The sequence below is a fragment of the Lepus europaeus genome, chromosome 7 (assembly GCF_033115175.1).
Source record: "Lepus europaeus isolate LE1 chromosome 7, mLepTim1.pri, whole genome shotgun sequence".
Taxonomy (NCBI): domain Eukaryota; kingdom Metazoa; phylum Chordata; class Mammalia; order Lagomorpha; family Leporidae; genus Lepus; species Lepus europaeus.
This window is the reverse complement of record NC_084833.1, coordinates 3,708,016-3,733,179: the sequence shown is the minus strand read 5'-3', so window position 1 is coordinate 3,733,179 and position 25,164 is coordinate 3,708,016. Positions and strand designations below refer to the sequence as shown.

Genomic DNA, 25,164 nt, shown 5'->3' with positions numbered 1-25,164 from the left:
TGTGCCTGCTGTGTGGAGGGGAGAGTGTGCCTGTGTGTGTGGAGGGGAGAGTATGCCTGTGTGTGTGGAGGTGAGTGTGCCTGTGTGTGGAGGGGAGAGTGTGCCTGCTGTGTGTGGAGGTGAGAGTGTGCCTGTGTGTGGAGGGGAGAGTGTGCCTGCTGTGTGTGGAGGGGAGAGTGTGCCTGTGTGTGTGGAGGGGAGAGTGTGCCTGTGTGTGGAGGTGAGTGTGCCTGCTGTGTGGAGGGGAGAGTGTGCCTGTGTGTGTGGAGGGGAGAGTGTGCCTGTGTGTGTGGAGGGGAGAGTGTGCCTGTGTGTGGAGGTGAGTGTGCCTGCTGTGTGGAGGGGAGAGTGTGCCTGTGTGTGGAGGTGAGTGTGCCTGTGTGTGGAGGTGAGTGTGCCTGTGTGTGTGGAGGTGAGTGTGCCTGCTGTGTGTGGAGGTGAGTGTGCCTGTGTGTGTGGAGGGGAGAGTGTGTCTGTGTGTGGAGGTGAGAGTGTGCCTGTGTGTGGAGGGGAGAGTGTGCCTGTGTGTGGAGGGGAGAGTGTGTCTGCTGTGTGGAGGGGAGAGTGTGCCTGTGTGTGGAGGGGAGAGTGTGTCTGCTGTGTGTGGAGGGGAGACTGTGCCTGTGTGTGTGGAGGGGAGAGTGTGCCTGTGTGTGGAGGTGAGTGTGCCTGTGTGTGGAGGTGAGTGTGCCTGTGTGTGTGGAGGTGAGTGTGCCTGCTGTGTGTGGAGGTGAGTGTGCCTGTGTGTGTGGAGGGGAGAGTGTGCCTGCTGTGTGTGGAGGTGAGAGTGTGCCTGTGTGTGTGGAGGTGAGTGTGCCTGTGTGTGTGGAGGTGAGAGTGTGCCTGCTGTGTGTGGAGGTGAGAGTGTGCCTGTGTGTGTGGAGGTGAGTGTGCCTGCTGTGTGTGGAGGGGAGAGTGTGCCTGTGTGTGGAGGGGAGAGTGTGCCTGTGTGTGGAGGGGAGAGTGTGCCTGCTGTGTGTGGAGGGGAGAGTGTGCCTGTGTGTGGAGGGGAGAGAGTGCCTGTGTGTGGAGGTGAGTGTGCCTGCTGTGTGTGGAGGGGAGAGTGTGCCTGTGTGTGGAGGGGAGAGTGTGCCTGTGTGTGGAGGGGAGAGTGTGCCTGCTGTATGGAGGTGAGAGTGTGCCTGTGTGTGTGGAGGTGAGAGTGTGCCTGTGTGTGGAGGTGAGAGTGTGCCTGTGTGTGGAGGGGAGAGTGTGCCTGCTGTGTGTGGAGGGGAGAGTGTGCCTGTGTGTGTGGAGGGGAGAGTGTGCCTGTGTGTGGAGGGGAGAGTGTGCCTGCTGTGTGTGGAGGTGAGAGTGTGCCTGTGTGTGTGGAGGTGAGAGTGTGCCTGTGTGTGGAGGTGAGAGTGTGCCTGTGTGTGGAGGGGAGAGTGTGCCTGTGTGTGGAGGGGAGAGTGTGCCTGTGTGTGTGGAGGGGAGAGTGTGTCTGCTGTGTGGAGGGGAGAGTGTGCCTGTGTGTGGAGGGGAGAGTGTGCCTGTGTGTGGAGGGGAGAGTGTGCCTGTGTGTGTGGAGGTGAGTGTGCCTGTGTGTGGAGGGGAGAGTGTGCCTGCTGTGTGTGGAGGGGAGAGTGTGTCTGCTGTGTGTGGAGGGGAGAGTGTGTCTGCTGTGTGTGGAGGGGAGAGTGTGCCTGTGTGTGGAGGTGAGTGTGCCTGTGTGTGGAGGGGAGAGTGTGCCTGTGTGTGTGGAGGGGAGAGTGTGTCTGCTGTGTGTGGAGGGGAGAGTGTGCCTGTGTGTGGAGGTGAGTGTGCCTGTGTGTGGAGGGGAGAGTGTGCCTGTGTGTGTGGAGGGGAGAGTGTGCCTGTGTGTGTGGAGGGGAGAGTGTGCCTGTGTGTGGAGGGGAGAGTGTGCCTGCTGTGTGGAGGGGAGAGTGTGCCTGTGTGTGTGGAGGGGAGAGTATGCCTGTGTGTGTGGAGGTGAGTGTGCCTGTGTGTGGAGGGGAGAGTGTGCCTGCTGTGTGTGGAGGTGAGAGTGTGCCTGTGTGTGGAGGGGAGAGTGTGCCTGCTGTGTGTGGAGGGGAGAGTGTGCCTGTGTGTGTGGAGGGGAGAGTGTGCCTGTGTGTGGAGGTGAGTGTGCCTGCTGTGTGGAGGGGAGAGTGTGCCTGTGTGTGTGGAGGGTAGAGTGTGCCTGTGTGTGTGGAGGGGAGAGTGTGCCTGTGTGTGGAGGTGAGTGTGCCTGCTGTGTGGAGGGGAGAGTGTGCCTGTGTGTGGAGGTGAGTGTGCCTGTGTGTGGAGGTGAGTGTGCCTGTGTGTGTGGAGGTGAGTGTGCCTGCTGTGTGTGGAGGTGAGTGTGCCTGTGTGTGTGGAGGGGAGAGTGTGTCTGTGTGTGGAGGTGAGAGTGTGCCTGTGTGTGGAGGGGAGAGTGTGCCTGTGTGTGGAGGGGAGAGTGTGTCTGCTGTGTGGAGGGGAGAGTGTGCCTGTGTGTGGAGGGGAGAGTGTGTCTGCTGTGTGTGGAGGGGAGACTGTGCCTGTGTGTGTGGAGGGGAGAGTGTGCCTGTGTGTGTGGAGGGGAGAGTGTGCCTGTGTGTGGAGGTGAGTGTGCCTGTGTGTGTGGAGGTGAGTGTGCCTGCTGTGTGTGGAGGTGAGTGTGCCTGTGTGTGTGGAGGGGAGAGTGTGCCTGCTGTGTGTGGAGGTGAGAGTGTGCCTGTGTGTGTGGAGGTGAGTGTGCCTGTGTGTGTGGAGGTGAGAGTGTGCCTGCTGTGTGTGGAGGTGAGAGTGTGCCTGTGTGTGTGGAGGTGAGTGTGCCTGCTGTGTGTGGAGGGGAGAGTGTGCCTGTGTGTGGAGGGGAGAGTGTGCCTGTGTGTGGAGGGGAGAGTGTGCCTGCTGTGTGTGGAGGGGAGAGTGTGCCTGTGTGTGGAGGGGAGAGTGTGCCTGTGTGTGGAGGTGAGTGTGCCTGCTGTGTGTGGAGGGGAGAGTGTGCCTGTGTGTGGAGGGGAGAGTGTGCCTGTGTGTGGAGGGGAGAGTGTGCCTGCTGTATGGAGGTGAGAGTGTGCCTGTGTGTGTGGAGGTGAGAGTGTGCCTGTGTGTGGAGGTGAGAGTGTGCCTGTGTGTGGAGGGGAGAGTGTGCCTGCTGTGTGTGGAGGGGAGAGTGTGCCTGTGTGTGTGGAGGGGAGAGTGTGCCTGTGTGTGGAGGGGAGAGTGTGCCTGCTGTGTGTGGAGGTGAGAGTGTGCCTGTGTGTGTGGAGGTGAGAGTGTGCCTGTGTGTGGAGGTGAGAGTGTGCCTGTGTGTGGAGGGGAGAGTGTGCCTGTGTGTGGAGGTGAGAGTGTGCCTGTGTGTGGAGGGGAGAGTGTGCCTGCTGTGTGTGGAGGGGAGAGTGTGCCTGTGTGTGTGGAGGGGAGAGTGTGCCTGTGTGTGGAGGGGAGAGTGTGCCTGCTGTATGGAGGTGAGAGTGTGCCTGTGTGTGTGGAGGTGAGAGTGTGCCTGTGTGTGGAGGGGAGAGTGTGCCTGCTGTGTGTGGAGGGGAGAGTGTGCCTGTGTGTGTGGAGGGGAGAGTGTGCCTGTGTGTGGAGGGGAGAGTGTGCCTGCTGTGTGTGGAGGGGAGAGTGTGCCTGTGTGTGTGGAGGGGAGAGTGTGCCTGTGTGTGGAGGGGAGAGTGTGCCTGGGGGGGGGGAGAGTGTGTCTGCTGTGTGTGGAGGGGAGAGTGTGCCTGCTGTGTGGAGGTGAGAGTGTGCCTGTGTGTGGAGGTGAGAGTGTGTCTGCTGTGTGTGGAGGGGAGAGTGTGCCTGTGTGTGGAGGGGAGAGTGTGCCTGCTGTGTGGAGGGGAGAGTGTGCCTGTGTGTGGAGGGGAGAGTGTGCCTGTGTGTGGAGGGGAGAGTGTGCCTGCTGTGTGGAGGTGAGTGTGCCTGTGTGTGTGGAGGGGAGAGTGTGTCTGCTGTGTGTGGAGGGGAGAGTGTGCCTGTGTGTGTGGAGGGGAGAGTGTGCCTGTGTGTGGAGGTGAGTGTGCCTGTGTGTGGAGGTGAGTGTGCCTGTGTGTGTGGAGGTGAGTGTGCCTGCTGTGTGTGGAGGTGAGTGTGCCTGTGTGTGTGGAGGGGAGAGTGTGCCTGCTGTGTGTGGAGGGGAGAGTGTGCCTGTGTGGAGGGGAGAGTGTGTCTGCTGTGTGTGGAGGGGAGAGTGTGCTGTGTGTGGAGGTGAGTGTGCCTGCTGTGTGTGGAGGTGAGTGTGCCTGTGTGTGTGGAGGGGAGAGTGTGCCTGCTGTGTGTGGAGGTGAGTGTGCCTGCTGTGTGTGGAGGTGAGTGTGCCTGCTGTGTGTGGAGGTGAGAGTGTGCCTGTGTGTGGAGGGGAGAGTGTGCCTGCTGTGTGGAGGGGAGAGTGTGTCTGCTGTGTGTGGAGGTGAGTGTGCCTGTGTGTGGAGGGGAGAGTGTGCCTGTGTGTGGAGGGGAGAGTGTGCCTGCTGTGTGGAGGTGAGTGTGCCTGTGTGTGTGGAGGGGAGAGTGTGTCTGCTGTGTGTGGAGGGGAGAGTGTGCCTGTGTGTGTGGAGGGGAGAGTGTGCCTGTGTGTGGAGGTGAGTGTGCCTGTGTGTGGAGGTGAGTGTGCCTGTGTGTGTGGAGGTGAGTGTGCCTGCTGTGTGTGGAGGTGAGTGTGCCTGTGTGTGTGGAGGGGAGAGTGTGCCTGCTGTGTGTGGAGGTGAGAGTGTGCCTGTGTGTGTGGAGGTGAGTGTGCCTGCTGTGTGTGGAGGGGAGAGTGTGCCTGTGTGTGGAGGTGAGTGTGCCTGTGTGTGGAGGGGAGAGTGTGCCTGCTGTGTGTGGAGGGGAGAGTGTGCCTGTGTGTGTGGAGGGGAGAGTGTGCCTGTGTGTGGAGGGGAGAGTGTGCCTGCTGTGTGTGGAGGGGAGAGTGTGCCTGTGTGTGTGGAGGGGAGAGTGTGCCTGCTGTGTGTGGAGGGGAGAGTGTGCCTGTGGGGGGGGGAGAGTGTGTCTGCTGTGTGTGGAGGGGAGAGTGTGCCTGCTGTGTGGAGGTGAGTGTGCCTGTGTGTGTGGAGGGGAGAGTGTGTCTGCTGTGTGTGGAGGGGAGAGTGTGCCTGTGTGTGTGGAGGGGAGAGTGTGCCTGCTGTGTGTGGAGGGGAGAGTGTGCCTGTGTGGAGGGGAGAGTGTGTCTGCTGTGTGTGGAGGGGAGAGTGTGCTGTGTGTGGAGGTGAGTGTGCCTGTGTGTGTGGAGGTGAGAGTGTGCCTGTGTGTGGAGGTGAGAGTGTGCCTGTGTGTGGAGGTGAGAGTGTGCCTGTGTGTGGAGGGGAGAGTGTGCCTGCTGTGTGGAGGTGAGTGTGCCTGCTGTGTGGAGGAGAGTGTGCCTGCTGTGTGTGGAGGGGAGAGTGTGCCTGTGTGTGTGGAGGGGAGAGTGTGCCTGCTGTGTGTGGAGGTGAGAGTGTGCCTGTGTGTGGAGGGGAGAGTGTGCCTGTGTGTGGAGGGGAGAGTGTGCCTGCTGTGTGTGGAGGGGAGAGTGTGTCTGCTGTGTGTGGAGGGGAGAGTGTGCCTGCTGTGTGGAGGGGAGAGTGTGCCTGTGTGTGGAGGGGAGAGTGTGCCTGCTGTGTGGAGGGGAGAGTGTGCCTGCTGTATGGAGGTGAGAGTGTGCCTGTGTGTGTGGAGGTGAGAGTGTGCCTGTGTGTGGAGGTGAGAGTGTGCCTGTGTGTGGAGGTGAGAGTGTGCCTGTGTGTGGAGGGGAGAGTGTGCCTGCTGTGTGGAGGTGAGTGTGCCTGCTGTGTGGAGGAGAGTGTGCCTGCTGTGTGTGGAGGGGAGAGTGTGCCTGTGTGTGTGGAGGGGAGAGTGTGCCTGCTGTGTGTGGAGGTGAGAGTGTGCCTGTGTGTGGAGGGGAGAGTGTGCCTGTGTGTGGAGGGGAGAGTGTGTCTGCTGTGTGGAGGAGAGTGTGCCTGCTGTGTGGAGGGGAGAGTGTGCCTGTGGTGGTGGTGGTGGGGTCTGTCAAGACCTGAAGGCAGGCGGAATGGGACCAGGGCAGGCCAGGGCGGGCCAGGGCGGGCCAGGGCAGCAGCGGGCCAGGGCAGCAGCGGGCCAGGCAGCAGGACGAGCACAGGCAGGGCCCCGACAAAGTGCTGCTCTGGGCCTTGCCTGGCTTGGAGAGAACAGTGCAGTGACACAGGTGTGCACAGAAATGCCAGAGTCGGGCCTTCCCAGAAGTCTGAGGGAAAGAATAAGGTAGGGATGAGAGTTTGGTGCAGCGGGTTAAGCCACCACTTGGGCACCGGAAACCCCCATTGGAGTGCTTGGCCTGGTCCTGCCTCTGCTGCCGATCCAGCTTCCTGCCCTGCACACCCTAGGAGGGAGCAGACGGCAGCTCAAGGACTTGGCTCCCTGCCTCCCATGTGGGAGGCCCAGATGGAATTCCAGACTCCTGGATTTGGCCTGGCCCAGCTCTGGCTGTATGGCCATTTGGGGAGAGAACCAACTAATGTACGATCTCTCTGTGTCTCTTTAACCTTCTGCCTCTGCCTTTCAGATGAATAAAAATGAATAAATACACAGAAAAAAGTGTGAGGGAGTGCGTTTTGGACGTGGCTGACTGGGCTTTGATCCCCACACAGGCTTGTGACTTTAAGGTCATTTTATTCCACATCATGCACTAGGAAAATAAAGACTACAAAAAGAGATTCCATATTCAGAGTGAATTTCAAAAGGGCTTGTTGCTTTAAAAAATCCGCTCAAGACTAACAGAAATGAGTGGACCCAGTGTCAAATCTGGATCATCCAAACACGTGGCAATTTTTTGAAACAAACACCTTATAGGTGAGTGAGGAAAACAAAGCCTTCATTCAATTTTTCATGCTAAATGTGAAACTGCTCAAATGGTTAGGAAATAATTAATCAGAAGGAAATAAAGGCGGAGGGTAATCTACTCTGTACAATGGAGGGGGGGGCTGTGGTAGTCATCTTTTCATCACTGGAACAAAACACTGATGGTGGCTTACTCTATGGAACAGATCTGCGTAGCTCACGTTCCTGGAGGCCCAGGTCCGGATGAGCCGCCCGCTGGCTGGGTTCCAGTGAGGGTGGCAGAGGCGGTGATGAACGCACCGTAGAGGAACCGGGAGCCGGGAAGCGGACAGCAAGGCTGGGCCAAGGCAGTCTCGGGATTATCTTCTCAGGGCCCCCTCCTTAGCACCGTGAGTGGATTCACTCTGTACCCTCTTAGTGGCATTAAATGACTTCAGGGCTTAAACACCCGCCACAGAGAGGATGACAGGAACTTGGAGGGTTTTACATAGCTGCTATTTTTAAAAATTAAGATTATGTTTAGGTACAAGGGATGCTGCCTCTTCAGAAACCAAGCTTTTCATACGCTTGTTTCTGTTTAACCTAAAACCTAGTAAGCAGGACAAACTCGAAGGGATAGATCACTGCTGAACGACTGAGCTGCAGTTTCACCTCGAGTCACAGTCTGACAACTGACTGCTATTTCATTATTCTGTTCCATAACAGGATGGCACTAGAGGTGCTGTTACTCAGGGAGCCAAGTTAGAAGAAACAGAGAATGCTTCAAATGTAGTGCTTTGTACGTAGTACCAGTACACGTTAAAGATGTGAATTATGCAACTAGACAAATATCACAAAGTTAAATTTAGTTTGGGGGAGCCAGGGCTGGCACTGTGGTGTAGTGGGCCAAGCCTCTGCCTTTGGAACCAGCATCCCATATGGGCACTGGTTCAAGACCCAGCTGCTCCTCTTCCAATCCAGCTCTCTGCCATGGCCTGGGAAAACACCAGAAGATGGCCCAAGTTCTTGGGCCCCTGCACCCATGTGGGAGATCCAGAAAAAGCTCCTGGCTCCTGGCTTCCGATCTGTGCAGCTCCGGCCGTTGTGGCCATTTGGGGAGTGGACTCGCAGATGGAGAGTTACAGTCTGTCTGTAACTCTACCCTCTCAAATAAATAAATAAAAATAAAATCCTTTAAAAACATCTTGTTTGGGGTTTGGATTTTGCAAAGCAGTTTCCACATCCGGTTAAAACTGCACACACTCACCTCCCAGAAGTGGATGATGATAGGCCCATCTGCCCAGGAGTGCTCCGCGTTGATGCCTATCTTGCCATTTTTGAAGATAATAAATGTGAATGACTTGTCAAACCACCTATGAAACAGACATGTTAATGGAACCTAAATGTCTGAAACGGCAACATGACCAAGAACCCCATGGGAGCTCTATTCTGGATGAGCTGACGGCCTCACAGCCACCCTGTAAAGCTGGCAGTGCTGCTGAACCTCTGCAGGACACACTAAGTACTCCCTCCTTCCCTGTCTCACACACAACGACGGCTGGTACGTCCTGAGCGAGGGAGCAGGACCGACCAGAACATGGGCACACCCGTCCTCAGCAGACCCCGCCGGACCCTGCAGGGGGCAGCCTTCCCTTGGCAGATGAGGGAGAGGAGGCCCCAGGAGAGCCACCGTCCTCCCAAGGGTTAGGGCCTCACCTGTCGAAACACCTGCCGTGCAGGAGAGACTTGGCGTAGCTGTCCATGGAGGTCTCCGGGTCTTCCTTTCTGTACCCTTGTTCGCTTTCATCTAACGTCACGAAGAACGCCGCTCTCTCGATGGCATCCAGAGACTGCTTGTTCTTCCCACGTCCAAAATAGGCCTTGCGGCACCTGGCCCAGGGCACTCTGCAGAGAGGATTCAATGCAGGTCACCCGGCCAGCCCTGCGGCTACGCGGTGACAGCTGCCTGCAGGTGACGTCTGGACGGCACAGCGCAGCCGCTACACATTTCCAGACATTCCCTGCAGGCGAACGTCTTATCCAAGCTTTTCTTATCTGACGTTGTCTCACTGCTGCTCCAAGAGGCTCCTGTTCTGCTGCTTCCGGCAGAGCCCAGAGCGTGGCCGTGCTTCTTGTTCAGTCAGTGCTGAATGAAGGGACAGCCAGCACGCAGACTGCACTGAGGGTGCACCTGCCGGGGAGCGGCAGAGCCAGGGCCGAGTGGGCGCCTCCACACCCGTCCCGCCCCTCACCCCCAGCCCCGCCAAGCCCACAGCTGCACGGGAAGCGTCCTGAGTAGGCGCCGGCAGAAGTCACAGCAAACGGGAGAGCGCTTCGCCGGTGCCGGTGACTCCGCAGTCTTCCCAACGCTGCCACGCCCACCATTCCGATCAGGGAACTGAAGTCACAGCTATTCTGTGGCGAGGAGGCATCCAGGCCAGGCCCCCCAGGCCCCCTTTCCTGATGCCCCTGTGCCCCCCGCCCGGCTCCTCTAGGACCTAACAGCGATCACACTGCGGGAGCCCAGGAGCGCTTGGCCCTGAACGCCGCCACCCTGCAGACACTGGGCAGGGCCAGAGACTCTTCCAGTGGTCACAGCCAGGTCACCACTGGCATCTGGGTACAGGCTAGGCACACGGCTCACCACCTGCCCCACCCAGCCAGCCATTATGTGGCCCCATGTGTGTACAGCGCCCAGGGCAAGACGGGCTGCGGGGCTCGCAGGGCCACATCCTCGCGTCATCAGAACCTCTGTGACTCTCGTTCAGAGGCAAGGACACTGACCCTCACACAGGGGCCTCGGCTGGCGGTTCTGGCTCCCAATCAAATTGACCCACGACCTGCGCAAAGCCTGACTCTGCTCTTCGCTGTGAGGTCACTGCCTGCACGTATCGGCCGGTCACACGCAGAGACGGCCAAAGGACCCCCTGCATCCCGCTGTTCTTGTGACCCCCCAGGCCGGGGGCGGGACCTGCTGCCACAGAACCGGGCACCGCACGGGTACCCGTCCTGCTCGGGTGTTGCCGCAGGTCGCCCACGGGGCCGGACCCTGGGGAAGGAAGGGCTGTGGAGCACCCGGCGCCCTCGGGCCCCGCACCTGTCGGCTGCGGTGAGGGCCGCCAGCTTCTCCTCCCCGGCCTGGGGCTCCGAGGGGTCGTCCAGGATCCTCTGCATCTGCTGCTCCATCTCGCGGGGCCGCAGCAGCCTCCCGTCGTGGTACAGCCAGACCTTGAAGTAGCGCCCCTTGTGGTACACGACGATGTGCCTGCTGTCCTGGATGTGCTGCAGGGTGTCTGGGGGCACGGGGGAGACACAGCCAGGGTCACGGCCACGGCGGCAGCCCGGTTTTGTGAACGGCCGCGAGTCCTGACTCCGCGTCACCCCCTCGGGTAACGCTCCACTCCCGAGCCTCCTTCAAGCACCAAGCACACAGCAGTGGAGCACTTTGCAATCTCACAGGTCTGGCTCCTCACCTCAGCGTGGCCGCTCCCTGGGTGCAGGATCGTGGGCAGTCACTCAACCCTGACTAAGCCTCAATTTTCCCATATATTTATTTTTTATTTTTTATTTATTTGAAAGACAAAGTTACAGAGAGAGGTAGAAACAGAGAGGTCTTCCATCCACTGGTTTACTCCCCAGATGGCCGCAAAGGCTGGAGTTGCACGGATCCGAAGCCAGGAGCCAGGAGCTTCTTCTGGGTCTCCCACGTGGGTGCAGGGGCCCAAGCACTTGGGCCATCTTCTACTGCTTTCCCAGGCCATAGCAGAGAGCTGGATTGGAAGTGGAGCAGCTGGGACTAGAATTGGCCCCCCTATGGGATGCTGGCACTTCATGCCAGGGCTTTAACCCACTGCGCCACAGCGCTAGCCCCAATTTTCCCATCTATAAAATGGAGATAATATTCACATCCCTGGTGTGGCTGTACTAGAATTAAAACAATATCCAGGGGCAGGCTTCCTGGTGTAGTGGGTAAAGCCCCCGCCTGCAATGCTGGCAACCCCTACGGCCGCCGGTTCGAGTCTGGGCTGCTCTACTTCTGACCCAGCTCTCTGCTGTGGCCTAGGAAAGCAGTAAGGATGGCCTAAGTCCTTGGGTCCCTGCACCCACGTGGGAAGACCTGGAGGAGGCTCCTGGCTCCTGGCTTTGGATCAGCGCAGCTCTGGCCATTGTGGCCAACTGGAGAATGGACCAGTGCATAGAAGACCTCTCTCTCTCTCTCTCTGCCTCTCCTTCTCTCTCTGTGTAACTCTGATTTTCAAATAAGCAGATAAATCTTTAAAAAAAAACCAAAAATATCCATAAATCTCTTAGATAGTAAGCATTCAAACAGGACAGTTAGTTTTTACTGATTCATTACCGTCGGAAAGCTTAGAAGCTGTTCTCTGAAGGGGAAATGGAAAACAGCTCAAAAGAACAGAGGTTGTTGGGTAAAAATTACCAAAACAGAGAGAAACTTCAGGCAGCTTCAACACGGCATGAAGAAATAAATATATTTCACAAATATGTATCCAACATCTTCTCAAGTGCCATTCGGTGTGGGGCCCACAGTGACAGCCTAACAAGACAGCGGCTCACGGGGAAGACGGGAGAAGCTGGACAGCACATGGCAATGGGACCAGCCTCGCCTGGAGGCGAGAGAGGACCCCGCTGCCACCCCTCAGGAAGTGGCCTTTAGGAAGGACCCGGCTACAGAAGGCCCAGAACACATCAGCATCCATTTCACAATGTCTACCTCAGCAGAGACAGAGAACTCATTTATGCTGCTAAGGGGTTTCTACCAGAAAGTTGGAGCAAACATGCATTTGAAACCTTTGATTTAAATCAGAACCAGAACAAGAAATTCACACCATCACACCACGACCACTTACAGGGAACATTTTACCTGAGATCCTGGGTGGGGCAGTAAAACAAGAAAAAAAAAAAAGATCAAGGGTGAGGATCTGGAAGGGACCTGCTGAAGTGTTTAAATGAGCAAGAACACAGCTGGGCAGAGGCGTCTGTCAAGGTCAGCTGCACTCTCACAGCCCAGTACGGCTGACCCGTGCTCTGACACTGAGAGGCGAGGGCCTAGCCTCCAGCATTTCAGAGGTGACCTTATGTAGAGATCGGCCCTTTAGCACTAGCCCAGTAAGGCGGGCTAGTGTTGCCCAACTGTGTCCTCACACAAAGGGACGAGGACTCAGGTAGCAGCGGTCGGCCTCGTGCGACACGGAGGGACGGCCACCTGCCGAGTCGAGGAGAGAAGCCCCAGAAGGAAGCGACCTTGCTGAGAAGCTCCAGCGAGTCGGCGTCTGCTGTGGAAGCCGCCCGGTCTGTGGCATTCGCTACGGCGGCCACAGAAAGCAAACACACTCAGGAGCCAACAGCTTGACAAGAACAACAGAACAACAAGGCAGCTGGGCATAACGGGCGGTGAGCGAGATCTTTACAGAGAAAAGTGCGACTGTTAGGGAAAAAAGATGCCCCAGCCCCCAACTCAAATGAAAGCATACATCTGGCTGGAACCGTTTTCCCCACCGAGGCCTCTTTTCCAGGAATCCTTCATAGCCTCTTCTCAGAGCACCCCGCTTCCCTCCAACCAGACAGCTTCCCGCCGGGATGACGCACAGCCTCCCCTGGCTGGCTCCCGGACCACAGAGGCAGGCCGCGGTCACCAGCCCCAGTGCACGCCATCACCAGGCCCAGAAATCTCAAGTGTCCTCATACAGTGGCTGCTACTTCTTGAAACACAGCTCTTTGGGGCTGTTTCATCTTTTCTTTTCTTTTTAAAAAAGATTTATTTATCCATTTGAAAGCCAGAGTCACAGAGAGAGAGAGAGAGATACTTTCCATCAACTGTCTGTAATGGCCAGGGCTGGGCCAGTTCACTCCCCAAAAGGCCACAATGGCCAGGGCCAGGCCAGGCCAAAGGCAGGAGCCAGGAGCTTCATCCAGGTCTCCAGTGTGGGTGCAGAGGCCCAAGTGCTTGGGTTATCCTCCAGTGTTTTCCCTGCTGCACTGGCAGGGAGTCAGATTGGAAGTGGAGCAGCCAGGACTTGAACTGGCATCCAAATGGTATGCCAGAGTCACAGGTGGTGTGGCTTAGCCTGCTACACCACAATGCCGGCCCCCTGGGGGCTGTTTCTTCCTGAGGCATAGCCCTTCACAGCTCTTCCTGTGAAGCAAAACTGTGTGTCTTCTCCCCAACCCCTCCAGAGCTGCCGCTGCTTAAGGCACGGCCCTTCCTCCGTAAAGTAAAACTTGGCCAATAAATTATTGCTAAACCAGTCTTGCTTGCCCCATGTACCTTGGCCCGCAGAATATCTGTCAATAACATTTTATTAAAATAATCCAAGGGGCTGGTGCTGTGCGCAGCAGGTAAAGCTGCCGCCTGCGGTGCCAACATGTCATATGGGCACCAGTTCAAGTCCCAGCTGCTCCACTTCTGATCCAGCTCTCTGCAATGGCCTGGGAAAGCAGTGGAATACGGCCCAAGTCCTTGGGCCCCTGCACCTGTGTGGGAACCTGGAAGAAGCTCCTGGCTCCTGGCTTCAAATTGGCCCAGCTCCAGCTGTTGAGGCCATCTGGGCGTGAACCAGCAGACGGAAGATCTCTCTCTCTCTCTCTCTCTCTCTCTCTCTCCCTCTCCCTCTCCCTCTCTCTTTCTCCCCATTCTCTGCCTCTCTGTAACTATGCCTTTCAAATATATAAATAATTCGATATGAAATAATCAAAATGAGGACCAGCACTAAGGCACAGTGGGTAAAGCTGCTGCCTGTAGTACTGATATCCCATATAGGCACAGATTCGAGTCCTGGCTGCTCCACTTCCAATCCAGCTCTCTGCTGTGGCCTGGGAAAGCAGTGGAGGATGGCCCAAGTGCTTGGGCCCCTGCACCCACGTGGGAGATCTGGAAGAAGCTCCTGGCTCCTGGCTTCAGCCTGACCCAGCCCCAGCTGTTGCAGCCATCTGGGGAGTGAACCAGTAGATAAAAGATCTTCCTGCCTCTGCCATAATTCTGCCTTTCAAATAAATAAGTACATTCTAAACAAACATGCTGCAGTGGTGACAGTTTTCCCATTTCTGACTTCAAAGCATTTCCAAAAAACTAGTTTCATGGAACTGACAAGTTAACCTTAGACTGCACATGGAAGAGAAAAAAGGCCGACAGTCTCGAAGAAGCAAGGATTTGCTTTAGCAAACACCAAGATTTCTTGGCAACTTGGGACAAAATGGCCTCAGGAAAAAATAAAAGTCTTAGACTAGAAAAGAGCACGAATCAGTGGCCCAGTGCACAGAGCCGGTGAGGGTGGCTGGTCACTCTGCCTGGGGCTGGGACAGCGCACGGTGAGGCCCCTGACCACTGTTGCACGAGACGCTGGCCAGGGCCCACAGTGTGGAAGGCCTGGACTATAACAATGTGTTTAGAAAGCTGGGTCAGTTCAGAGCCTTTTACAAGCCTCACAAGCTTCTATACGAGCAAAAGCCCTCTTGGGAATCCAGAGGAAATAGGAATATTCTAAGCAGTCCTAGAAAAAACACTCTAAAGGACAGATTTCAATTGGAGATAAATTAAGATCTGGAATTAAGTCCATTGCCGCAGCCTAATAAAGAACACGTGACTGAAGGAACGTCTGGCAGCCTCACCACTCAGCAAAGGCGGGCGAGGCTCACTCGCCCCTGCGGCCCCCCCTCTGGCCTCCCAGTTCTGAGCGTGAGGAGCTCCTGCCCGGGCCCTGAGGACGCCTCACTCACCCGCCTCCTCTCCCGGGATGCGGGAAGTGTTAAACATGCGCTTCCACTGAGCCGAGCAGAGGGGAATGGCGGATCCCAGCAGAATCTGCAATACAAAGACGTATTAAACCAGCAAACAAACACAGAAATTCTACATGGTGAAAAAAAGAATGAATTAATCCACACATTAAAGTGCTGCCCTGGTTTCTCCTCACGCGGCATGGTCTGACTTATCTTTTCCAGTCGCTCCAGGGTGGATCCTGAGGGGTGGTGGAACCAGGCCAGGGTACGGCTTCCTGCACGTGTACTTCCTCCTGAGTAACACATCCCCACTGGCTATTTATAAAGTGACACAGAGGGCAGAGGGGAATTCCAGGAGGAAACGCCTGTCTCTCTGATTGCTCATTAGCAATATCCCTCTCCCTCAGAAACAAACAAGGGTTTCCTGGAAGGACAAGGGAGAATGGGAGCACAACAGGTGTACGTCCATTTAGCACTCACTACGATTCAGTCTCCACCTCATCACGCCACGTGACAGAAACAAACAAAACCAAGCCCAACCGCGCCCACCCGATGCTGACATTCACGTGAAGCTGTGAAATGGCAAAGGAATCTGGAGCCCAGGAAAGCAGAGGTCAGCTGGGCGGGAGGGCCGGGAAGGGGCGAGGGGACCCCCGGGCGATGGACGGCCTCACGGTCCTGAGCATGGTGATGGTTTCAGGGTGGATAGGTAGATACGTCAGACTGTATTAAACTGTACTTCTTCTGTGTGCAATATGTAAATATACCTCAATAAAGCTGATCTACAGAACTGCTTTAAAAGGTGTTTGCTCACTGGTTTGATCTTCTCCTGGTCCAGTTCACGTCTGTAGAGCAGGATGGCGTGGATGGTGTTGCCAGCTCGTGCTGCCTGAATGTGACTTGGTGTGAGGTACAGCAGATCCTGAAAGTACAAACAGCTGAGAAAATACTGCTAGGAAAACACAGCCCCATCTGAACGCACTAGCGTGTCTCCACACTGCTGAAGTGTCCCTGCGGCTGCATCGGGTAGCATCTGCTATGACACAAAACAAACGAGGATTTAGCTTTCTATAATAGGGGAGTCTAACCTACAAAACTGTTTTACAAGAACGCAGTCCCCATGTATTCCTGGGCTAGTAAAGATGACAGTAGACAGGGGCCAGCACTGTGGCGCAGTGGGTTAACACCCTGGCTTGAAGCACCAGCATCCCATATGGGTGCCAGTTCGAGACCTGGCTGCTCCACTTCCTATCCAGCTCTCTGCTATGGCCTGGGAAAGCAGTAGAAGATGACCCAAGTCCTTGGGTTCCTGCACCCATATGGGAGACCTGGAGGAAGCTCCTGGTCTTTGGATCGGCACAGCTCCAGCCGTTGTGGCCAATTGGGGAGTAAACTATCAGATGGAAGACCTTTCTCTCTGCCTCTCCTCTCTCTCTGTGTAACTCTGACTTTCAAGTAAATAAATAAATCTTTAAAAAATATGACAGTATTTTCCCCAAATGACCAAATGCACAGAAAGGAAAGCATAACTATAATAAGCCAGGTGATAATTAGCTAATTAGGAAGTTTCTGAATGATAAGTGACCAAAGATACAACAGGCTTTTACCCACAGCTGGGCCAGCACTGTGTCAATTTGGAGACACAGTTCTAAACATCTCCATTTTCCACAACTGGAAGAGAAGATGGAAAAACGCATATTTGGGAAAAGCCCTTGTGCAGGGCGAGTGCCTGGTGGGGGAGGGAGGGCCTCTCTCTGTGGGTCTGTGGCAGCACACACGCGTCCCCTGGAGGGAAGGGCCTCGGAGCACGGCTCACGCAGCCGGCGCAGGTAATCAGTTCTGAGCCCCGGCTGACACGTCTCCCAGGCTGCAACTGTTTTACACGGAAAAAGGAACTTGAGAAGGAAGAGTCTGAAATGGAGCAAAACTGAACGCAAAAGCAGCTGATGAAGCTGAGAAGCACAGGGAAGTGAAGAAGAGAGAAGACGGCCAGGATCGGACTGGCAGTTACCACACAGGGCCCGGACGCTTCCTAACCGCCCTGTTTCAGATGACAAAGAAAGGCCAAGACCCAGGGCAGCGACCAGGCACGACCCTCCGCGTCTGAGCCCGTGAGGGGCCGAGCGCACGGGCGCCTTCGTGGCCGGCCACGTGCCCTTGCTCCAGGGGCTGGGGCCTCGTACGGCTGCTGAGCACTGAGTCACGGCACTAAGTTAGGAAACAGCAGGGCAGGGGCGCAGCCGGCGAGCAGCTCCCATTGGCCACAGAGCTGTCTCTGCACCAGCTCTGCACCTGTGGGCACCTAGGGAGCACAGAAGGACGACCCGCGGTCCTCTGGGGGAGCCTGGGCCACTCACAGGCTGTGCGGCCTTGGGCAGCAGAGGCCGGACCAAGAGGAACAGGGGTCCCCGCTCCCCAGAGCTTTCCCAGGAAGCCCCCAGGCCGTCCTCTGCAGGAAGACACCACCTGTGCCGGTCGCCACGCCCCACACGGTCCCCATCAGATGCACACACGGCTGGAGGACTCACCATCGAAAAGTAGTTGCTGCTCACCATCAGCGGCCCGCGTCCTCGCAGGTAGATGTATTCCTCCCACCAGTCCGTCACCTAGTGGGGCAGATGAGAGCCACAGGGGCACCGTGAGTGCTGTGGGGCAGGTGCTCGGCACCTAACAGGGCCAGTGCAGAAGATGACTGCCCTGACGAGGGAGACTGTAGGCAGCGGAAAAGGAAGGGGAATTTGTTTTAACTAGAGACATAGCTATAAGGTTATTATAGATGGTTACAACAAAAAGGACCATATTTTAAAAAATGATTTATTTATTTGAAAGACAGAGTGACAGAGAGAGAGAGAGAGATCCATCTTCCATCTGCTGGTTCACTCCCCAAACGGCTGCTATGGCCAGGTCAGGGCCAGGCCAAAGCCAGGAGACAAGAACTCTATCCTCATCTCCCACATGGGTGGTAGGGGCCAAGTACTTGGACCACTGCCTGCTGTCTTCCCAGGCACGTTAGCAGGGAGCTGGATCAGAAGCAGAGCAGCTGGACTCGAACTGATACTCAGATATGGATGCCAGCATCATAAGCAGCTGTGTAACCTGCTGTGCCGAAATGCTGACCCTGTACACATTTTATTTAAAAATTTTCAAAATTTATTTTATTTATTTGAAAGGCAAAGTGTGTATGTGTGTGAGAGAGAGAGAGCGAGAGCAAGCAAGCCAGAGAGAGAGACAGAGATCTTCCACCTGCTGGTTCACTCCCCAAATAGCCAGAGGCCAGGGACCAGGAGCTTCATCACGTGGCTCGTCTTCTGTTCCTTTCCCAGGTGCATCAGCAGAGAGCTGGATCAGAAGTGGAGCAGCCAGGACTCGAACTGGTGCCTTTATCAGATGCCAGCATTGCAGGTAGTGGCTTACCTGCTGTGCCATAGCACCGGCCGCTGAACACATTTTAAAACCAATGCCAGGGCCGGCGCTGCAGCACAGCAGGTATAGCCACCACCTGCAATGCTGGTGCAATTCAGCGTTCTGCTCTGGCCTGAGAAAACTGTGGGAAATGGCCCAAGTCCTCGTGCCCCTGCGCTAATGTGGGAGACCTGGATGAAGCTCCTGGCTCCTGGCTTCACATCAGTGCAGCTCTAGCCGTTGCAACCATCTGGGGAGTGTACCAAGCAGGTGGAAGACCTCTCTCTCTCTCTCTCTCTCTCTCTCTCTCTCTCTCTCTGCCTCTGCCTCTCTGTAACTCTGCTTTTCAAATAAATTAAATAAATCTTTTAAAAAAAATGCCATCCACTCTGCTCCTCAGACGGTCTTGCCACTGCCCACTCCCAGGCTCCCTGAGAAAGCACCGTCTCAATCGACTTCTGTGGTTAGAGCCACGGCACTGGCCCAGAGGTCAGCACGGGTCAGCTTCCTCCCCCAGCACGGACGGCCCGACATCACCCCTGCCCGCAGCCAGCTCTTCCTCACCACACCACCTGCCGCTGTCCTGGGAACCCTTGAGAGCTCTGTGTTGGACACACAGGCGTACAGAACCGTGTGTGTGGAGGGGGCTAAGTGTGCGGCAAGTCGCTCTGGACAAACTCACGTCACCAGCACCCGACCACAAACAGAACAGGGCCAGCCCGAGGCCTCGCACGCTCCCTCGGGCACTGCCCCCCAACCAGGATGCCCACGTCCATCACTGTCTGCTGGCGTGATGGGGACACGCTGAACACGCTCTCTCCTCGAGACCCAGCTCCCTGCTCTTCTTCCAGCCCCAACGTCTCCTCTTCCCTCTCAGTGTGGAAGCTCAGCCAGGTCCTGTTCCCGCCCGCACCAGCTAACACGTCTCCTGGGAGCTGACGCTGATGAGAGCCTGAGCCGACTCCAGCTCCACGGAGGCCACGGGCACTGCCCGTCCATACACCGACAGCACCACGTCCCTGACCGGCGAGCTCAGAAACCATTCCCTGACACAAAGGAACCACCCAGAGGAAGGAGCAGGGGGGGACAGCGTGTTCATGACCAGGCGGAGGGAAGCCGCGGTCTACAAGGCTCTAGAGCAAGATGCAGAGGACCCCCCCACACACACCCATCAGCACGTGCCTGGCGCAGGACCCCTGTGCTGGGGTACAACTGTCCCCACTACCGACCTCACTCCGCAGCACGAGCGCCCTGCATGGGCAGCACCGTCCCCACTCCCGCTCGCGGGTCCTCACGGGCAACCGTGCCCAACCCAATCTATCATCTCAGCCGTTACCCTGGCCTCCAAAGTAGCACTTTTGTCCCGAGAAACGTCATCAAGAAGAGCCGTCGCAGACGCGTACTTACGTAATTTGTAGCCCACCAGGACTTCAGCTTCAGGTACCACTGCAGCTTTGGCCCCAGATTGACAGCAAAGTCTTGGGCCAGCGCCGTCATCCTTTTAAAGTCCTGTTCCTTCATAAGCGGCCGCACGGACTCCAGGTACTGAGTTTGAGGGAAACACCACGTCAAAACATGTTGATCAAAGCCTACAGCTTTCTGTCCTGTGCCTTAGAAAAAATTCTAACATAGTTGCGAGATTTGACAACCTTCTCCATGTTGGTTTTGACAGTGCTCAGACAAGTTAACTCACCCCAGAGCTAAATGACGCTGTAGCTAATGCTAATTAAATAATCACACTTCTTCATGGTTTAGGGGCTTTAAGAGGGCTCCGAATCCTGTGTCAATCAGGAAGTCACCACAGTACAGTCTCCAGTATCAAGGTCACCATTCCATTCCCAAAGATAATGTAAGAGTGTCTCTGTTCTAATACTTGGCACTTAAAAAGTGTGTTTTCACCTAAGCTAGGCGACCTGAGGTGGACAGGGCAGTGCCGGGAGCTGGTGCTGGGGTCAGGCAGGCTCCCCACAGCAGGCCAGGGAGCAGGAATGCTGGCAAGGGGAAGGTCATGACACCAGGCCCAGGCCAGGTGCAGGGCTGCAGGCCCAGGTTTTCACACTGCCTCCTTGACAAGCACTGCCATGGTGGGCAGGCACGTGGATGTAAAAGCACCCAGGAAGCAGTTCCCATGGGAGGCTTTTTAAAGGCATGGCTCAGCTGTGAGGTGTGCCTGTGTGAGAGCTTAGGGAGATAAACCTGCCATGGTCCCATGACTTCAGGAAACACTTCCATCTGACAAGCTGCTTACCCGCTGCACATGGAGCCCTGGGAAGTGCTGGTCTCTGGGCCCTGCCTGCAGTTAGGGGTAGGTTCCCACCCCTACAAAGGAGCGACTGGGAAGTGTCCCGAGCCTGCATCACAGGACCCTCCCTTAGTAAGCAGATAGTCGTGCTCTGAACATGCAGAGCTGTGAGCTCAGCAGGACAGGCGGACACCAGCTGGACATCTGGCTTTTTTTTTTTTTTTTTTACTTTGGGGGTTCGTGGTCTAACCAGTCCCAAGTCACAGGTGACAGCACCGAACAGCAGAGATGGGAAGGAGCTCCCAAGGCCAATGGGAACTGACTAACCACATCAGGGCTCAAACCCTGAGCCTGAAGGTGGCCTGCATATAATTTTTTAAAAAGATGTATCTTCTTTATTTGAAAGGCAGAGTTACAGAGACAGACAGGGAGAAACAGAGGTCATCCAAGTGCTGGTTCACTCCCCAAATGGCTGCAATGGCTGGGATGGCCAGGGCTGGACCAGGCTGACCCAGGAGCCAGAAGCTTCTTCCAGGTCTCCCACATGGATGGGTCCAAAGACGTGGGCCATCTTCCACTGCTTTCCTAGGTGCATTAGCAGGGAGCTGGATTGGAAGTGTGGCAGCAGGGACACGATCCACAGCCCACAAAGAACGCCGGTGCTGGAGGCAGTGGGTTTACCTGCTATGCCACAGTGCTGGCACCCTGTGTATAGTTGTTAAGCAGGGCCTCTGGCTGTTAGGTGCAATGGTTAAATCACTGCTTGGGATGCCTGCCCCCATTGGAGTGCCCTGGTTCGAGTCCAGGTCCTTCTGCTTCTGATCCAATTTCTGCTGATGAACACCAGGGGAGACAGCAGACGATGACTCACATATTTGGATCCCTGCCGCCCATGCTGGAGACCAAGTTTAAGTTCTTGGCTCCTGGGTTGGGCTGGCCCAGCCCTGCTTGTTGCAGCTTTTTGGGGGATGAACCAGTGGATGGAAGATCTCTGTCTGTTTCTCTGCCTTTCAAATACACCGAAAATAACAAAAAATCTAAAAGAAGAACATGAATTTTAAAAATTATAAAATGGTGCTGTGAAAAAACTGGAACCCTTAATCCGTTGCTGGATTGAATGTAAAATGGTATTTCCCCAATAAGTAAAGTTGAACACAGAACTGTCATGCGCCTGGTGACTCCTGTGTAGATGGCAGTGGGTGCCCAGCACTGACTGTGTGCTCAGAGGAAACCCTGGATGTGGGTGTTTGAGCAGCACTACTCCCAGGAGCCAAAAGGGAGGAGCTCAGATGTTCACGGATGGACAGACAATGATATATTCAGCCACACAAAGGGGAGCATATCCATGCTTACAACCCGAAAATATAATGTTAAGTAAAAAAAAGCACACATGAAGTGTCCAGAACAGGCACATCCACAGAGAAAGGTGGATTGTTGGTTGTTAGGGCCTGGGACAGGGTGGGGGGCAGTGAAACGGGGCGTGACTATTTAACGGGTAGGGGGTTTTATGTGATGAGAAAGTCCTGGCACTAGACAGCAGCGATAGCTGTACAACCTTAAAATGTGCTCAATGCCAGCGAATTGTTTGTTTGAAAATGAGTGACACTTGTGCCAGGAATATTCTACCCCAATTGTACAAAGAAAGAAACAAAGAAATAGAGCCACTCCCTCCCTTTTTCTAAATGAAAAAAAGAAAGAAGTGGCTTTGAGGAGGAAACGAGCAACTGTGACTATGGCTGTTGTCAAAGTCTCAGGACAAGTTCTGACTTTGGAATGGGGGTGGTCACTCCCGCAGTCAGCTGTCCCCGGCAGCAGAGGCACACTTGCCTGGTGCCCTTAGAAAATCAGGTAAAACACATCCACCACCCATCACCATGGAAAGGTGGTGTTTTCATACAGGAAACATTCAGCCACAAACAGAGGCAGTTCTGCCACACGCTGCAGGGAGCCTGGAAGGAACGGGCCTTGTAGACGTCACACAAGGACGGATACCGAAGGATTCCAGCGACGGGAGGCACCTAGAACAGGCAAATTCACCGAGAGGGAAAGCAGAAGAGAGGCAGCAGAGGCACCAGGAGGGGAGGGGGAGTTACTGTAGAGTTGCAGTCTGGGACAACACAAACATTTTGTAAATAATAGTGGCAACCGTTGTATAACGCTACGAACATAATTAGTAGCCCTTGAACTGAAAATGGTTCGAATGATAAATTTCACATTGGGTCTATATTTACCACATTTAAAACAGTGATGTAATACACCGAAACTCACTGAATTGTGCACTCTAAATATGCAACTGCATGGTGTGTAAATTATACCTCAATACACTTGTTAAAAAATAAGACATTGGCCATGCAGTTTCTCTATAAAACATGATGCCATTTTAAAAACACCAAAGAGGCCGGCGCCGCGGCTCACTAGACTAATCCTCCACCTTGTGGCGCCGGCACACCGGGTTCTAGTCCCAGTCGGGGCACCAGATTCTGTCCCGGTTGCCCCTCTTCCAGGCCAGCTCTCTGCTGTGGCCCAGGAGGGCAGTGGAGGATGGCCCAAGTGCTTGGGCCCTGCACCTCATGGGAGACCAGGAGAAGCCCCTGGCTCCTGCCATCGGATCAGCGCGGCGGCCATTGGAGGGTGAACCAACGGCAAAAGGAAGACCTTTCTCTCTGTCTCTCTCTCTCACTGTCCACTCTGCCTGTCAAAAAAAAAAAAAAAAAAAAACCACCAAAGATACAGTAAGTGATGAATTAGGGAAAAAAAACTTTCTTGTAACAACTCTACAAGATCCATTGCTAAGAGCTAACATAGCCAAATATAGAAAACAAACTGATGGTCATGATGAAGACATGTGCCTTCATTCAAAAGATGGGTGAGACACCTACCCTGTGCACGGTGTCCTTCACAGCTGGGACGGGCAGGCGCGGCAGACAAGTCTGGAAACTGTACAGCATGGGCTTCCGGCCTGAAAGCATCTTGACCATAGCCTGAAAAAAAAAAGTGGATGCTTTCAAAGGTGAGAGGATGTTCAGGATCTGGCTGTATGAAACTTGCTATTTTTTAAAAAAAATTATTTATTTATTTGAAAGTCAGAGTTACACAGAGAGAGGAGAGGGAGAGAGAGAGAGAGAGAGAGAGAGAGAGAGAGAGAGAGAGAGAGAAAATGGTCTTCCATCTGCTGGTTCACTCCTGAATTGGCCGCAATGGTCGGAGCTGCACTGATCCGAAGCCAGGAGCCAGAAGCTTCTTCCAGGTCTCCCACACAGGTGCAGGGGCCATCTTCTGCTGCCTTCCCAGGCCATAGCAGAGAGCTGGATTGGAAGTGGAGCAGCCGGGACCAGAACCGGTGCCCATATGGGATGCCGGTGCTTCAGGCCAGGGTGCTAACCCACTGCACCGCAGCGCCGGCCCTGCCACTTGCTATTTACTGACTCTGTGGCAGCTTATTTTCCTTCTGTTTCATTTTCAGGCCATACCCTCGCACGTCAGCAAACAGATAACCCCCAGTGAAAGCCAGGTTGAAGAAAAGCCAGTTCTGAAGAGGCATGGAGATGCTGCTGCCTGGCGGGGTTCACGGGCCAGGACCCTCTGTGGTCTGTGACACCCTTGCCTGACCATTCGTCTGCACATGGACTTTCACCCACCTCCTTTGGTATGAGGCGCTTGGCCTTGGGGTTAGCTCAAGACTCCAGGAACAGGGCGCAGGGGCTGTGCTGGGGTGCTTGGCCCTCAAGCCAACTCCAGGGGAGGCAACGTCATCCCCTCGGTCATTGTCAATCTCATGGAGAGCATTTGTCTGCCAGGGGCCCTTGCTTTCGGCTGGAGGATCCAGACTCGTATAACAGATGATGATCTCATTGCTGGCCTCACACTGTTGGGTGGTGGCGAGTCCTGCTTGGTACTGAAGTGTTCAGCACCGCAGGAACCTTGAAGTCATCCTGGAGAACAGCACTACAGCAGCTCTGTGGATGGAGGAAGCCATTCTACATCTTCTCTAGGTGTCAAGTTCTGCTTCTCAGGGGGCTGGCGCTATGGCATAGCGGGCTAAGCCTCTGCCTGCGGCTTGTATCCCATATGGGCGCGGGTTCGAGTCCCAGCTGCTCCTCTTCCACTCCAGCTCTCTGCTATGTCCCGGGAAAGCAGTAGAAGATGGTCCTAAGTGCTCAGGCCCCTGCACCCATGTGGGAGACCCAGAAGAAGCTCCTGTCTCTTGGCTTTGGATTGGCCCAATCCAGCCGTTGAGGCCGTTTGGGGAGTGAACCAGCAGATGGAAAGCTTTTTTCTCTCTCTGTAACTTTACCTCTTAAATAAATAAACAAATATTAAAAAAAAATTTGCTTCTCTGCAAGTTGGACAACTTGCATCTAAACAAGAGCACAAAATTGGTTTGGGTAAGAGCGGCACCAGGGTTATGTGGTGGGACCAGGGCGGCCAGAGTGACCCCAGGCCCAGCCCACAGTCACCACCTGGGCACTGGTTTGGGTAAGAGAGGCACCAGGGTTATGTGGTGGGACCAGGGCGGCCAGAGTGACCCCAGGCCCAGCCCACAGTCACCACCTGGGCACTGGTTTGGGTAAGAGCGGCACCAGGGTTATGTGGTGGGACCAGGGCGGCCAGAGTGACCCCAGGCCCAGCCCACAGTCACCACCTGGGCACTGGTTTGGGTAAGAGCGGCGCCAGGGTTATGTGGTGGGACCAGGGCGGCCAGAGTGACCCCAGGCCCAGCCCACAGTCACCACCTAGGCACTGGTTTGGGTAAGAGCGGCGCCAGGGTTATGTGGTGGGACCAGGGCGGCCAGAGTGACCCCAGGCCCAGCCCACAGTCACCACCTGGGCACTGGTTTGGGTAAGAGCGGCACCAGGGTTATGTGGTGGGACCAGGGCGGCCAGAGTGACCCCAGGCCCAGCCCACAGTCACCACCTGGGCACTGGTTTGGGTAAGAGCGGCACCAGGGTTATGTGGTGGGACCAGGGCGGCCAGAGTGACCCCAGGCCCAGCCCACAGTCACCACCTAGGCACTGGTTTGGGTAAGAGCAGCGCCAGGGTTATGTGGTGGGACCAGGGCGGCCAGAGTGACCCC

General features: G+C 55.5%; 1 protein-coding gene across 3 annotated transcripts in view; it reads right to left on the bottom strand.

The window, feature by feature from the left end:
• LOC133762779 (carnitine O-palmitoyltransferase 1, liver isoform-like) overlaps nucleotides 1–25,164 on the bottom strand; it is a 107,276-nt gene that overhangs the window by 15,941 nt on the left and 66,171 nt on the right. For all 3 annotated transcript variants that reach the window (XM_062195697.1, XM_062195696.1, XM_062195698.1), the window contains 8 exons: nucleotides 22,969–23,070; nucleotides 19,255–19,392; nucleotides 16,974–17,051; nucleotides 15,260–15,367; nucleotides 14,446–14,530; nucleotides 9,809–10,004; nucleotides 8,428–8,616; nucleotides 7,979–8,084 (listed from right to left, as the gene is read on the bottom strand). In XM_062195697.1, coding sequence (XP_062051681.1) covers nucleotides 7,979–8,084; nucleotides 8,428–8,616; nucleotides 9,809–10,004; nucleotides 14,446–14,530; nucleotides 15,260–15,367; nucleotides 16,974–17,051; nucleotides 19,255–19,392; nucleotides 22,969–23,070 — 1,002 coding nt within the window. The remainder of the gene's footprint in view (nucleotides 1–7,978; nucleotides 8,085–8,427; nucleotides 8,617–9,808; nucleotides 10,005–14,445; nucleotides 14,531–15,259; nucleotides 15,368–16,973; nucleotides 17,052–19,254; nucleotides 19,393–22,968; nucleotides 23,071–25,164) is intronic.